The following is a 16,705-nucleotide window of genomic DNA, read 5'->3' on the forward strand; positions in this document are numbered from 1 at the left end:
CACATAGGCAGAAATGAACTTGGTTGCAGCATATACAATAGACGATGGTCTGCTGTATCATGAAGACAGAATTTGCGTACCACACAATTCGCGCTTGAGAAAATTGATTATTCAAGAACATCAGGACGTGCCTTATGTTGCTCATCCTGGCATCAACAAAACGTATAAATTGTTGGAAGCTGTATATTATTGGCCGCAAATAAAGCAAGATATTGTGACCTTTGTTAAAGCTTGTCACTCTTGTTAAACTATGAAGGCATCAAGACAGTTACCGCAATGATTGTTACAGCCTTTACCAATTCCAATTGAACGCTGGGAAAGCATTAACATGGATTTCATTACAACGTTGCCCAAAATCTTCAAAAGGAAATACTCAGATATTGGTGATACTGGATCGATTTTTCAAAATGGAATATTTTATACCCTGCAGAACTACTGCTTCAACACCAGATATTGCCTCGTTAGTTGTGCAACATATATTTTGAATCCATGGATTGCCAAAATCAGTTGTTTGAGATCAAGATCCAAAGTTCACAAGACATTTTTGGACCTCCTTGTTCAAATCATTGTGAACAAATCTTTTATTCACTTCAGCTTATCATCCACAGACTGATGGAAAAATTGAACGAGTGAATCAAACATTGGAAGAAATGTTGCGATATTACTTACAAACTCGCCTTAATTCTTGGAAAGAATATTTGCCATTGGTGGAGTTTGCTTATAATAATTCCTTTCACTCAGCAATTGGCATGACTCCTTCCAAGCAGCCTTCGGACATACACCATTGATTCCAATAAACTTTGTGATACAACATAAGGTTGCTTTGGCAGATTAGTTGGTAAATGAGATGCAAGATATTTTTATTCAGATCAAGGACAAATTGGCACATGTTCGACAGACGTATCAAAAGCAAGCAAATAAACATCGTCGCCATACAAAGTTTCAAGAAGGAGACTTGGTGTTATTATATGTTGATTCGCATCGATATAAGACGGTGAAGTCTATCTTTCCGAAGTTACGGCCCAAATATTATGGTCCTTTCAAGATTTTGAAGAAGTATTCTACAGTCAGTTACAGACTTGAACTTCCACCAGAATGGGAAAAGATTCATCCAACATTTCATACTTCTTGGCTAAAAAAATATATTCCAGGAGATTCAATTATTCCAGATGTCTCATCATATGTTCCAGAAATTGAAGAAGAGCACTTGATTTTAGTCCCAAAAATTATGCTTGATGTTCGTCAGAAGGAAACAAGACGAAAGATTATTACAGAATTCCTAGTCAAGTGGATGGATCTTGAGGAATCTGACTCTACTTGGTAAATGGACAAAGAAATGCAACAATACCATAACCTCCTACAAGAGTCTTTTGATAAACGCATGACAATCATTTAACTCACAAGGTTTTATTTTAAATGGGAGGGAATGTCACAATTGTGACGTATTCTTTGTTTTGGTTTTGAAAGATGCACTAGTTTCGAGACCCCCTATTCTCCAAAGGATGCATCTCTTCACCCAAGAGTCGCACATGTTCAATGAATAGCCATGCCTCTTCTGTGAATGGCTACACCTTTACGCCAAAGGGTTACGACTCTACAGCAGAGGGACACGACTATTAGCCTAGAGTAATGTCTTTTGACCTATGGTCATGTCTCTTCATCGTGTCTCTTCAGTTTCTATATAAGAACGCCATTGTAACACATTTCAATCAATCAACACACATTCAATGTCTTGAGTCTTTGTCTCTAGTTCTAGTTTAGTTTCAGTCTTTATCTAAGCCAAATTGAATAAACACACATAGTAAGAGTGTTCTACATAGGACTCTACAAAAAAATATTCTACGAAAAAAGATGACGACGTGGTAGTCGTACGGACGACCCGCGTTTTGTGCTAACTGATGATGTGGGAGCTATATTGATTTCTACAAATTGTGTCGGCAGCTTTATGGGCTAGCTTTTGAGACCAGATGCATTTGGATATGATGCTTTTCATGTAAACTGTTGTTGATAGGCCAAGGGCCTTATAATATGTGCCTAGGACTCACTCCCTAGCATCCTTCCGCATGGAGATGCAGAGTAGTGCCGCTAGAGTTGTACCGAGTTGAAGCAATATAAAGAAACATCAAAAAGGGAGCCACCGTTTGTGCCAGTGTTCTCTTGGGGTGGAACTCTGCCACTCTATGTCTTGTGTGCCGTGTTTCTCTTTCAATTGAGTTTTTTTGAAGCGTCTAAAGATTGTTCAGTCTGTTTTTTTTGTTGGCACGTGGTGCCCTCCCGTTATAGTGGTGTTAGAGCTTTAGTCGTGTGTTTTTCTAAAAGCATACTAGTCCTTCCAAGAGCAAACAGAGCAAGATGGGGATTCCAAATTTCAAACAATTTTTTTTCCCCTTTGCGGGAGAGAAAGATCCAAAGAAAGTTAGACAGTTTCTGTAGCAGTTTACAACATCTATGCCATGCGGAATTAATCAGAAGAATAAAAGATCTTTTGAGCCGAACTTTCTCTTAGAGACAGTGCCATGCAGTGGTGGATGTCTATAGCTACCAAGCCACAACTCTAAGGACTTGGCAAGCTTTCAAGAAAAAATTAAGCCCGAAGTTACGTAACATCTTCGTTTGAAGTGTAGCTTCTAGCAGAGTAGGGTATCTTGAAATGCTTGCCACAGAAACCTTAACATATTATAACCAAAAATTTCTAGACATCTATCATGAGGTGTCTCTCCTCGAGTTGATAACCTTGGAGGCCCAGTGTGATTGCTATATCATCGGGCTACCATTGCCGCTACGGGAATATTGTCTATGCTAGCCAGTTTTGACCATTCAAGAGCTTATGGACCATGATGCGGTCGACTACAACCTTATGGAAGGAAGCTAACCCTAACTTTGGTGCAAGTCTTGACATGGAAAGCCAATTGTCTTGTTGAGCTTAACTGACCAAGATACACCAAGAATGCTTTTTAAGTTTCATTTAGACACTTTCTGACCTTTGAGAATATGTTTGAGGAATTGTATGAAATTACTTCTTGGAATTTGTTTGAAATGAATGTTATCTGTTTTGAACTTGTGTGGGTGCCGATTTGAGATTGCTTGATTCTGGTTTTGATATTGGTTTCAATGTTTTTGGATTTTGATACTCATGGCTCGAGCTTTCCTAGGAAGAGTATTGAATAGAAGAATCGATGCTTGATAATGTGTGCATATACCCATGGTCCGGACCCTTGTGGCTATGTACGGGGGGAGTATTGAATGATTGAAAAAGTGGTGTTTTTACTAATGGCCTGGACCTAGATGGTTATTTACGGGGGGAGTATTGAATGTTTGTAAAGAGCTGTTTTACTCATGGCCCGCACTTGTATGGTTCTTTGCGGAGGGAGTATTGAGAAAGAAATAGTATGAGTAGTGGCTACTCTCAACACCTCCAAGTGACTTTGGGTACGGTTTGGGGAGCGTTTGGTTGTAAAAGACCTCTATCTCATGGCCCAAACCTCTTTAGGTATATGGCTTGGACCAGGTGGTATCATGATAGTGTGGTTATTACCAGGAAAACTAGGGTCTCAAGATTCTAGGAAGGGGAACTGCCAAAGGTCTTTTGGCACCTCCAAAAAAGATAACTTTTCAGCAACACATCATTGATATCCAGAATTACCAACCGATGACTTTCAGCTGGTAGATCTTTGGAAAGGTGAGTGTCTAATCACCAAGGATGTTGCCTTCCTACAATACACAAAGTTCAAAGGAGAGAAATCAGAGACATTATTTGCATCAAATGCTTGAATACAACAAATGCTGCTTACATTGCTAAGGATAAGAATATACATTTCCAAATAACTACATAAGCTTGAATACAACAACTGCAACTTACATTGCTAAGTATAGGAATCTGCAATACCAAAAAGATGCAAAGTTTGGTACTTGTTCGGTACTATATAAATCAATTTTGGGACCAAGTATTTCAAATAGTGTAACACATTACCTTCTTGGAGCTACTTGAGGTCTAATTGAAACCAAGCAGTTTCAATCTGGTACTAAAAATTTAAAGAAAGAAACAATCCATTGGACAGTAACACAATGGCACTACTAGACTAACCTTTTGGTAGTATAAAGTACCTAGTTTGGTAGTATTAAGTACCAAATTTGGTGTTGTGTAGTGTAAAAACTAACATACAACATTATTTGACTCCACAAGAACCTTATAAGAAAGACAAAATAATTTATAAGAAAGACAACATATAATATTTCTATTAGAGAATACCAAAATTGGTACTATTAGACAGACCATTTAAAAGTATAAAGTATCAATTTTGATAGTATATAGTACAAGACTTGGCGTTGAGTAGTATAAAAACTAACATTTGATTTTATACTTATAAGAAATATTGTCAATACTTTATAAGAAAGACAACATAAAAGATTATTAAGACTTTATATGAAAGACAACACAAAAGATAGTACCAAATTTGGTACTAGTAGACATACCATTTGGTAGTATACGGTACCAAATTTGGTGTTGAATAGTATCAAAACTAACATTTGGTTTTACACAACATTATTTGACTTGTTCCACAACAACCTTATACAAATGACAACATGAAAGACTGTATAAAGTGGACCAATGATAGATGGCAATGATAGAAGAACACAAGAATGCCTTTGATTCATGTAAATCCAATACATGCACACCTTGGGGAGCTAAGCCTTGCAGGCACAAGGCTTCAAACCACAACCTACAGGGCGCTTTGGTCCGTTCAAAATAAAAAGCCCCAATAGAGTAGTTAAGTGAGATTCTTCACCTGCATATTCGTTGTCATAATAATCAATATCTAATCCTCCTAAATGATTTTCTCATATTAAACTGATCATTTAATGTGGGGAAGTGTCAAGGGAGAAAAAGCTAGAATATTGGTTAAGTTAGCAGACCGGCCACAGTAGGGATCCAAAGGAGGGAAAATAGGGATCCAAAGGGGGGGCCATCTGCAAAAGAGCCATGTGAAACAACGGGCTAAAAAGACCCTAAGGTTCAGCCCATTAAGACTTCCAAAATGCTAAGGTTCCAAAATTCAAAGGTTGTGTCCAAAGGTCAACCTTAGGGAAAATTGGATGCTTAGTGTGTGTGCCCAAAAAGTCTTTCTGCATCCCTACAAGGGAGGGGGCGATCCCCAAAGCTAGGGGATGAGAGAGAAAACCACACACACACACACAGGCTCCCTTTACACAAAGGGAATGAGGGACACATGTCAGCTCCCTAGGCCAGATGCCCACAAGGTATGCCCAATTCCTATTGGAAGACCCTTGAAGTGGACCAATGAGAATTAGGCTAGAGTAAATCTAGTTTAATTAATTTAAAAACATTTAATAAAAGAAACCAATAAGAATTAAGTGTCCTAGAAGACTATTGGGCAGTCTCCCAAGGGGTCCAATGAGCATTCAGGAGCCCCATGGCTTGCCTGATTCCTATTGGCCAGGAGGCAAAGGAGTCCAATGAGAGTTTAGTTTAATTATTTAATTATCTAAAGCTCTCACAAAAGGGGAAAGGGGGACACATGTCAGAAGGCTATCACTTATGCTGCTTAATCCCTATTGGCTTGACCTGGGGAGGTCCAATGAGGCAAAAGCCAGCCTAACTTAGCAGCTAGGGCTCGCCCAAGAGAGAGGGGGGGCTGATTTTTGCTTGGCATTCACTCTCACATTCTCACACTTGACCATGTGTGAAGGGAAAATACTCTATCTCCTCCCAAGCTTTAATGGAGAGCTCATCACCTACTCCAAGCTTGTGAGATAGAAGCCTACATCAACACTCTCTTGGCATGTGGATGCAAATCCAACCAAGAGCCAAGCTTCAATGCATGCTCATCTTCTCTACCAAGCTAATTACTAAGCTAAGCTATGCTAATATGAGTGATTATGTGAGGAGATGTACTTCTTTCTCGTAAGATACTTCTTTTTCCTCTCAATCTACTCTCATACCCTGCTAGCTCTCACCATCTTCGAAGGTGTGTGAGGTCTTGGGTCTGAGAACGGGGATAAATCAAGTTGTGTTTGATTAAGTGTTTTGCTTGGTGTATGAAGCTTCCATCTTCATTACACTAGCTAGTCTTGAAGGAACACAAAGAATTGTATTGTACAATGTCTCTCTTGATGGGAGAAACCATAATACAAAGCCTTTTGGAGGGGGGACCGGCTCCATGCAAATCCGGTCCTCAATTGTTGTCAATAGTTTAATTGCTCTCTCTTTTGAAAGTATTGTCGATGCTATCTAACTAGGTGTTGTGCTTTTTGTTGCTCTCTCCACCCAAGCACTCTTGTAATTCTCATTAGGAATCAACTCTAATGAAATGCTCACTATGTTCATGCTAACTTCCGCTACACATAAGATTTTAGGCCATTAAATGTTACATTGGTATCAGAGCTCAAGGTTTCTCTTTTCTTGCTCAAGAAGGGAGGTCCTCAAGCTAGCTACAAATGGTTGGTATTATTAATTGCCTGTGAGTAAGTAGAATAGGGATTTTTCAGCCTTGCAGTGCGCCTGCCTTTGTGCAGTTAACGGGGCATCACCGTCGAGAGCTATGGTCTTAATAGTGGAGTCCTACGGGGCTTGCCTACGGCTTAACCACTATTGAGCTATTAGAAGCTTGACAGGAGCCGGTGCTGTTTTGGTGTCGAAAGACCCTCTCTTCTATTCCTTGCAATTAATGGTATTCGAGCCGCGGGTACAGTAGCTTGAGTGCTTTTTCTAAAGGGGTAAAGAGGAGTAGCAACTAGGGCTTGAAGTGCCAAAGTACACCTAAAAAGTTTACACCTAAAAGTTGTTAGAATGGCTGACAATATTAAAGAGAGTGAAATTAATGTTGATAACTTTGATTTTGCTCATGAGCAAGCTACTAATGATGCTTCAATGCTTGTTAATTATCTTGTTTCTAGGCTTCAACAAGCCATGGGCAATCCATCTCTCCAAAGTGAAGTGCAACGGCAGCTCCGTGCTCACGGGATTCTCCAAGCTCATCACCATGACGAGAGAACACCTAGGAAGCCTCCTTGTGAGACTACCAAAAGAGGTTTCTCTCCGATTCGGGAAGAAGAAGAGAATCCATATGAAGGGCTCAAGAACTTACTTCTTGATGATGCATCTCCTTCCCAAAGGAGAACTCAAGAGCCTCCACCGAGGAACGAGAAAGAAGCGAGTCTCCCGCCACCTCGGCGGAGATGGCTCCACGAAGACGGCGGGCTAAACGCTCTCCATCACCACCAAAGCGGAGAAGACCATCACACTCTTCTCCACGCCATAATTCAAAGAGGGATGATAAAAAGCAAGAGAAGAAAAAGGCGAGAAAGAGGACACCCTCTTCTCCATCTTCTTTATCCTCTTCCTCTTATGAAAGCTATGGTGAAGACGACAAAGATCAAGACAAGAAAAAGGCAAGAAAGAGGTCACCCTCTTCTCCACCTTCTTCAAATTCTTCATCTTCTAAAGAAAGTGATGGTGGAACTTTTGAACCATCAAAAAGAAGAGGCCATAGGAAATCCTATGCCGCATGGAAGAGGTCGTCCAAGCTGAAGAAATTCAAAGAGGGAGGGAAGAGCATCTCTTTCCTTACCTATGATGGCACCTTCGGTGCTACAGACAAAGTTTTGGCCTTTATCCAGCAATTCGATGCGGCGTTTGGAGATGAGGGCTTCACGGAGTCCTCTAAGCTACGCCATGTAGCTATGCACTTTCAAAAGTCCGCCAGACAATGGTGGTCTAGCCTACGAGCCAACGGTGAAGCTCCACGAACATGGAAGGCTTTAAGAGCTTCCATTATGAAGCAGTTTTTGGCCACCGATGCCAAAGACAAAGTACTCACCGAATGGCGAAGCTTAAAGCTCTCTCCCAATGAATCCATCCACAAATATGTAGACAAGTTTTGGGACCTACAACTCAAAGCCACTGTCTTCAAAAAGTTGGATTTTGGAGAGCAAAAGCAACAATTTTGTGCGGGCTTAACCGAAGAAATGGCGGAGTATGTCAACTCCCAAAGGCCACGTACCATATCGGCGGTAATACACCATACTATGGTGGCCTCGCGAATCAATTTCCAAACGGGGGGTAAAAGAAATAATAAGCCCCCGGAAAACAAAGGTTCCAATGAGCCTAAGGGGAAGGACAATGTCCAAAAGTCTCCTAAGGGCAATTCCAACAAAGCTAAAGAGAAGGGAGTTTACAAAGGAAAGAATAAACTCTCTCCTGAAGAGCTTGAGCGTTATCGTAAAGATAACCGGTGTTTCAAGTGCGGCGAACAAGGGCATGCGTACCGCGCTTGTCCCCAAAAGAACAACCGCCAAGATCCTCCTAGAGCTTCTTTGGTTGAAATCCAAGAGGAGGAGATTCACCAAACTCACCACAAAGGATCTCCTCTATGCCATGCTTGGGGAAAGGTAAGAGAACATGATGCTTTTATTCTCTTTGACCCTGGTTCTACTCACAATTTCATATCTATGGAGTTAGCCACCAAGCTAGGCATACAATCCTACGAGATGGGAGATATCCTACCCGCAGACAGTGCCTTCAAGGGGCAAGAAGCTTCAGTCACTCCCTTAATCGGAAAATTGAGGCTTCATGTCCAAGGCTATGTGGACAAAGAGGATTTCTTTATCTCTCCTCTCAAGCATGAGGATGTAATCCTAGGGGCACCATGGTTTGACCGTCTGGCTGCCTATGTTAAATTTCCTGAAAGGAGAATCTCCTTTAAGTTCAGGGAAAAGGACATGTATATAGATGCTAGGGAGATGGGTAACACCATCCCCATTGTACATACACCAGCTTTCAACAAGTCAATAAAGAGCTCTATTTCCGTGTACATGATTTTTGTTAAAGATTCTCAAAATGAACCTAATGCTTTAGCAAAAGAAAATAAAAGCAACCAAAAGGAATTAGAGTTATCCAATTTTCTCAAGGGGTTTCAAGATGTCTTTATTGACGACATCCCTTGTGAGCTACCTCCTAAACGAGGTAATGACGACCATGCAATTCAACTTCTTCCAGGAAGTTCACCGCCTAACAAACCTCCTTATAGAGTTTCTCAAGCTCAACAAGAGGAGATTATGCGGCAAGTGCATGAGTTAATTGAGAAGGGCATGGTTAGGCCTAGCTCATCTCCATTTTGCTCACCTGTGCTATTAGTGCAAAAGAAAGACGGCACATATCGTATGTGTGTCGACTATAGAGCACTAAATAGGATCACTATCAAGAATAGGTTTCCCGTTCCACGGGTAGAAGACCTATTTGATAAGCTACAAGGATCGACCTACTTCAGTAGGATTGACCTAAAAAGTGGCTATCATCAAATAAGGATAGTTGATCAAGACATTGTAAAGACCGCATTTCGTACTACATTTGGTCTTTACGAATACATTGTCATGCCTTTTGGCTTGACTAATGCACCAGCCACATTTAACCGCTTGATGGAGAAGCTGTTTAGACCTCATCGAACCTTCACTGGAGTGTTCTTTGATGATATTATCATCTACTCTAATTCATTAGAGGAACATAAGCAACACCTCCAGGTAATATTTCAAGTTTTAAGAGAGAATAAACTTTATGTTAATCGAAAGAAAAGTGAATTTTTCTTGCAAGAGATTCAATATTTAGGTCACATTATCTCTCAAGATGGAATCCAAATGGATCCATCCAAGTTAGAGGTAATAAAAGGATGGCCTAAACCAAGGAATCTTCATGAACTAAGAAGCTTTATAGGTATGTGTGCATACTATAGACGCTTCATAGAAAAGTTCTCACAAATTGCGGGACCATTACATGACCTAACAAAGAAAAATGTTAGGTATACGTGGTCTGCTAAGGAGAACAATGCTTTCGAAAAGCTTAAAGAAAAGCTTATCTCTCAACCTGTGCTTACACTACCGGATCTCTCAAAACCATTTGAGGTCCAATGTGATGCTTGTGGTGATTGCCTTGGGGCTGTTTTGCTCCAAGAAGGGCACGCCATAGGCTATGAGAGTCGAAGGCTCGACCCTGTTGAGCAAGCTCTAGGCATATACGAAAAAGAACTCCTTGCAGTTCTACATGCCTTAGACTCATGGAAGCACTATTTATTGGGGACTCCTTTCATTCTGCGAACGGATCACCAAAGTCTTAAGTACTTCATGACGCAGACCAAGCTCTCCGACAAACAAATGAGGTGGGCAAATTTCCTTTCGCAATTTCATTTTCATATTGCTCACATTGCTGGCAAGCATAATCAAGTAGCCGATGCACTCTCAAGACGACCGAGAGTGAATGCGGTTTCCATAGCAACTCACAATGATCTATCTTTAATGATAGATGAGTATGCTATTGATCCCGATTTTAGAAATGTGATTTCAGCCCTTGCCTTAGGGAAGAAAGAAGAACCATTTACTTTACAAGATGGCTATCTTCTCTATGGCAATAGACTATGCGTTACTAACTCACTACGTGAGAAAGTAATGTATGAATCTCATGCTCCCCCATATGCGGGGCATAGAGGGATTCAGTCTACCCTAAAGGGAATTGAAACATATTTCTATTGGCCTACCATGAAAGTGAACATACATGAGTATGTTTCCAAATGTGTGGTATGTCAAAAGACAAAATTTGATAGAGGGAAGCAACTTGGATTGCTTCAACCCTTGCCAATCCCTAATTCACCATGGGAGAGCATATCCATGGATTTTATCTTTGGATTGCCTAAGTCTATCCATGGGAATACGGGAATATGGACGATAGTAGACAGGTTCAGTAAACAAGCTCATTTTATACCTGTCAAAAAGACTATCAAAGCCCATCAAATGGCAACCCTCTTCATTTCGCAAATTTTCAAGTACCATGGCTTGCCAATGTCCATAGTGTCGGATAGAGATCCTAGAATGACCAGTAATTTCTGGAAGGGTCTCTTTGAGAATTTAGGAACAAGGCTAAACTTCTCTTCGGCCTATCATCCACAAACTGATGGCCAAAGTGAAATAGCTAACCTAACTATTCTCGATCTACTAAAAGCCTATGTAACGGAAGTAGATCAAAGATCCCAATGGGAGAAGTACTTACCCTTAGTAGAGTATGCTTACAATAACACTGTACGTACTTCTACAGGAAAAGCACCTTTCGAGGTAATTGAGGGAAGATCAAAAAGTCCCTTGCTACTTAAGGTACATGGGAAGATCTTCGCTGCAGATGAGTATAGCCGAGACCTACAAGAATCTTTCCAAAAGATTAAGGATGCTATCTCTATCTCACAGCAAAGGCAAAAGGCTGCTGCTGACAAGCACAGAAGAGCCCAAGCCTTTAAAGAAAACGATTGGGTCTTGTTAAAGTTTCCCAAGGCTCGATTAAGGCACACGACGGGCAAGAATCCTACGGGCCACCAAAAGTACTATGCGACATCCACTAGTTCATCAGGTTGATATTGGTTCAGAGGTCAGTTTACAGAGGAAACCCTGTCGAATTTTTCCCAGAAAAGTAAACTACTGTGAAGCGTAGCTATGGCTGGATCACAAGACACCGTTCTTTACAATATCAAGAAGCTGGATGGAACCAATTTCCCATTGTGGAAGAAGCAGATTTGGCACGTGTTGGTACAAAAGAAGCAGATAAAACCTATAAAGCTCAAAGGGATAAAACCAGAAGATATGGACGAAGATGAATGGAGCGAAATGGATAAATTTGCACTTTCTACCATTATGCTGACTTTGGCAGAAAGCGTTAACTTCAATGTAGCAAACGAGATGTCGGTTTATCAAGCATGGTTAAAGCTAAGTGATCTTTATGAGAAGCAGAGTGTAGCTTCACAGGTATACTGGCTTAAGAAGCTTGTTGACTTGAAGATGAAAGAAGGGACACCTATGTCCAATCATCTGAATGAATTCAACACAATCTATAGTCAGTTGTCAGCTCAAGGTGTCAAGTTTGATGAACCTATTAGAGCTATTTTCCTGTTGATCACATTGCCGGAAAGTTGGGACACTTTTCGCACAGCTTTGAGTAATTCTGCACCTCCAGATGGTTTGAACATAGCAGGTGTAGAAGGAAGTCTGCTTACTGAAGAAACCAATAGAAGACAATGGACAAAGGCAAAGGAACAGCCTTAGTTGTCAGGGGAAGGACCAAAGAAAAGTACAAAGGTGGAAAGAGGAATCAGTCTCGTAGCAAGTCCCGCAGTGCTAAAGGCAAGAGTGACATAGAATGCTACCATTGTGGCAAGAAGGGTCGCATGAAAAGAGACTGCAGATAATGCAAAGGAGAAAAAGGCAAAGAGAAAGCTGAAGACCATGGTGAGAAGAACAAGTCCTCAGTGAAGATTCAAGAAATAAATGTGACAAACACTGTTGCGGAGGATGACAGTCTAGTGTCAGGAGACATCTACTTCTTGAAGAAAACAATGGACTTAGCTCTTCTTACAGCATCTGATGGAAATGCACTGAGTGACTGGATTATAGACTCAGGGGCATCACTTCATGTGTCTCCAAACAAGGAGTGGTGTACTTCTTATGTGACCACTAAAGATCATGTTCGGCTAGGCAATGGGCAGACATGTGAGATCTTAGGTGTTGGAGATGTTCAATTGAAGTTTCAGAATGGCTCTTCTTTCACGCTCTACCTTGTAAATGGGTTTACAGGTATAAGATCACCGCTCATGATAGTCAGCCAAAGTACAAAGCAAGGCTTGTTGCCAAGGGCTTTAAGCAAGAACAAGGCATTGACTTTGATGAAGTCTTCTCTCCGGTGGTCAAGATGACTACATTGAGATGCTTTCTTGCATTGGTTGCCATATTAGATTTGTTGTTGCACCAAATGGATGTCAAGACAGCGTTCTTGCATGGTGATTTAGATGTGGAAATTTACATGCAGCAGCCAGAAGGGTTTGTTGAGAAAGGCAAGGAAGATTGGGTATGCCAGTTGTTAAAGAGTCTTTATGGCTCAAAACAATCACCGAGGGCATGGTACCATAAATTCCACAAGTTTATGCTTTCTCAAGGCTACAAACGTAGTTAGTTCGATCACTGTCTATATACAAAGAAGGCTAAGGATGGCAGTTGACTGATCCTTATTTTGTATGTGGATGACATGTTGATTGCTGGCAAGCACTTGGAAGAAATTTCAGCTTTGAAGTCAAAGATGGCAAAATCGTTTGACATGAAAGGCATGGGTGAGGCAAGTCATATACTTGGTATGCGCATTGAGAGAGACAGATCAAAGAAGTTGATTTGGTTATCTCAAACAGAGTATATTGACAAGGTTTTGCAACGTTTCAATATGGAGAAGAGAAAGGCATTGAGTGTTCCATTGCCACCATATGTGAAACTTAGCAAACAAGATTGTCCTATGTCTGAGGAAGAACAGGCTGAAATGGATAAGATTCCATATGCGTCTGCAGTGGGTAGTTTGATGTATGCAATGATTGCTACTCGCCCAGACATTGCATTTGCAATGGGAGTAGTAAGTCGATACATGTCAAACCCAGGCAAGAAACATTGGGAGGCAGTGAAAGGAATATTGAGATACCTGAAAGCTACAAAGAGTATGCGTATATGCTATGGGAGTCAGGAGCTAAGTGTAAAGGGTTTTACAGACTCAGATTATGTAGGTGACTTAGACAACCGAAGGTCTACGTCAGGGTATGTCTTTACATTGGCTGGTGGAGCAGTATCATGGCGTTCTAGATTACAAGATTGTGTTACTCAGTCTACTACAGAGGCTGAATATGTTGCAGCATCATAGGCATGCAAAGAATCAATTTGGCTTAATCGACTAGTAACAGATTTGGGAATCAAAGAAGAGATGCCTGTGTTATATTGTGATAGTCAAAGTGCTATACAATTGGCTCGCAATCCAGTTTATCACTCAAAGACAAAGCATGTGGATGTGAAGTATCATTTCATCAGGGAAATGCTCGAGGATAAGCAACTTCAACTTGTCAAAGTTCACACCACAGAAAATCCTGTTGATCTACTTACAAAAGGACTTCCCTCAGAGAGGTTTGCGCATTTTCGCAAGCAGTTAGGTGTAGGGTAGTACATCACTTCTCTACATCTCTTGTATATTAGCTTGTATAGTAGCTTCTCTCACACTTAAAGTACCACATTGGACTTTAAGTGGGAGGTTGTTGGGGTATAAAGCCCAATGTGGTCGCCCAGGTAAGTGGGCGGGCCGCTAGGTATGTACACATATTCTTTTGTAAAAACCTAATAAGAACTCACTATGCTCTACACATTACAGTAGAGTGAGTTCACCATATCGTCGTGCTCTTCTTCTCGCACTCTCTCTCGCGTCGCACTTCCGCTCGTACTCCTTCAGGTCTCATCATCCCATCATCATTATCCTTGGCATCAACACCGTTTGCATCTATGTTAGTCACCTATATGCGGCCCCTCTTCATCCAAGTGAATGGTCTCAGGGACTCTTTCAGCTCTGCTTCACCCGATGCACATGGCCTGCCCTCCACATTAGTCCCTTTGTGGCTGTCCATAAATGTGCTCCAGCCTTCTAACCCTTGCTCATCCCTTTGGCCTTTCATAACATAATTTTTCAAGTCCCAAAGGAAATCCTATACTTCCTTGACAATATCATCCTAAGAAAATATATTACTGTGCGCGTATGTTGCACGTGTCAATGCAAGGAACTTGCCGATACACCGTGTTCAAGTCATAAATGGCTCCAAGCACACAACCAGCCTAAACTAGTAAGCTCAAAGATGACGATGGTGTCACTAATCGCTCTACGCTTGCTTCATGAAGGATTCCTCGCCGCGAAGAAGAGGGAGACGTCACTACGCCGCACTCAACCTCCTCGTCGCCATCGTGCCACCGCAAAGCTCGATCGCACTCTCTACTCTCTCTCTCTCTCTCTCTCTCTCTCTCTCTCTCTCTCTCTCTCTCTCTCTCTCTCTCTCTCTCGCATACACACACACACACACACAAGGAGATAAAGAAGAAGAAGATGGAGATGGAGCAAGAGCACTCTTCAATTGCACGAATGAGTGAATTTTAGGTTTAGTTGACTTTTATATGAGATCACCCCATTCACACTTGGGCACCCATGCTTAGCCAACTAATCCCTTGAATGTTCCAGTTAGAGTGCGCCTCTCATCGGCAATCACTCTTACCCTTTTCCTATTGGATCGACAAGCCCGGTACCTGATTCTACCAAGTAAATAATACAACGTCCGTCGTCGGTGATATGGTGTCCGTGAGGCATGAGGGTTAACATGCCCCCCTTCCTGATGTAGATTCCATCCTCGGAAGCTATTGAGTTGAAGCTCGTTCGTCGAGGTGGAAGAGCATTTGAGATGAATGTCCTTAGCCTTCTTCAGTCACTGCAAAATCAAACAACATTGGCACAGTAATTGCATTCTCATTTATAATTAAAAAGCATATGCAGTTGTAGGAAAACAATTTGATTGGTAACAGAATTTTAAACCATTTGTCAGCAATAAAGATTGAATTGCAATATAATCAAATGCATAAAGAGATGTAAAGGTAAAAAATTAAACAAGTCTGGGGTCGCTAATTTAATGGTCGAAAGGCACTAGAGATCGACTATTAATACCATGGGTAAGCTTCTTCATTTTGTCTGGTCAATTAAGTTGTTTAATCGCGAGAGCCAAGTATTTCATGTTCGAGGGCTGACTAGAGGCTATACCTAGAAGACCTTGTAGTTAAGCTACAATAAAAGGAATTTCTCATGAAATCATTGCCTGATTGCTTATCTTTTCTTTGACCCTCTAAAGTCTTTTCTCATTGATTTACTTTTGATGTGTGTGCTTATTTTGTATGCCTTGGGTTTTTTGCTTTTCAAGGAAAAGTGCCCACACTGGGAACCTCTAGGACTCTAGTACCATAGGCGATACATGTGAGTGAAGTACCAAATCAAGCTGAGGTTTCTCTTCCAACTTAAGATTTTACATTGTGGCACTTTGATTTTTTATTTTTTTTTAAATCAACATTTTAATTTTGTCACTTTGGGGGGTCATATAACACCTTTACCCTCCCCAGGCTCATCACACTAGTAAACTCCCTTTATAATACTTAAGCTAAAGGTCAATAGGGATTAAGCCCACTAGAAAGCCCTAGTACATTTCACACAATGCTGCCTAAATCGGATTAAGAACCTAAGTAACCATTGATAATTGGGAAGGCATTCCCCATGGTATTAAGAGAAGATGTTTAACACCTAACTTGGTCAAACTAGCTTAGTCGGACTGCTTGATTTTTAAACCTAGACAAGTGATCATGACAAAAAATTACATTGAATTTAATGTTTGGTGCTAAACAAATGTGCTGAATATTATGATACCAATCACAATCAAAGCAGACAAACATAGATGCAAAAAAGATAAGGGGCAATGCTAACGGACAAGAAACACCTGTTTGTGTTGATGGTCGCGCTTGATTTGAAGAGTGAGTCGAGATAAAGATTTCCATGAAGGTCCAAATCCTAACCACAGCAATTGTTCCTGTACACACTAGGAAACACAAAGAGAAAAAAGAACTTTGCTAATCACTCAACTCTTAAACAAAAACACTCCTATCGTACTAATTCTACCTACCCTCCATCACTCGAGTGATGAGGATCAAAGGTGTTTGATGACATAGGTTTTTGTTTCAGTGTACCGGATGTGAATGTGTAGGTCTGGATCAATGTTTTGACTTTTATTGTGCATATTCGTTTTCTAATTGCTCTTGCTCTTTACTTTTTTTTTTT

The 16,705-nt window shown here is 40.9% G+C and overlaps 1 protein-coding gene across 1 annotated transcript; it reads left to right on the top strand.

The window, feature by feature from the left end:
* Positions 1–847: 847 nt before the first annotated feature.
* LOC147455113 (uncharacterized) lies at positions 848–1,324 on the top strand. Its single transcript, XM_086513666.1, has one exon. It carries the CDS (start codon positions 848–850, stop codon positions 1,322–1,324), a length of 477 nt encoding a protein of 158 aa, XP_086369792.1.
* The last annotated feature ends 15,381 nt before the right edge of the window (positions 1,325–16,705 follow it).

This window comes from Adiantum capillus-veneris, chromosome 6, assembly GCF_014529385.1.
Source record: "Adiantum capillus-veneris isolate H3 chromosome 6, ASM1452938v2, whole genome shotgun sequence".
Lineage (NCBI taxonomy): Eukaryota > Viridiplantae > Streptophyta > Polypodiopsida > Polypodiales > Pteridaceae > Adiantum > Adiantum capillus-veneris.

Bases quoted from the DNA above. Each gene is read 5' to 3' on its own strand.
- LOC147455113 (XM_086513666.1), top strand. From the start codon at position 848: ATGCAAGATATTTTTATTCAGATCAAGGACAAATTGGCACATGTTCGA.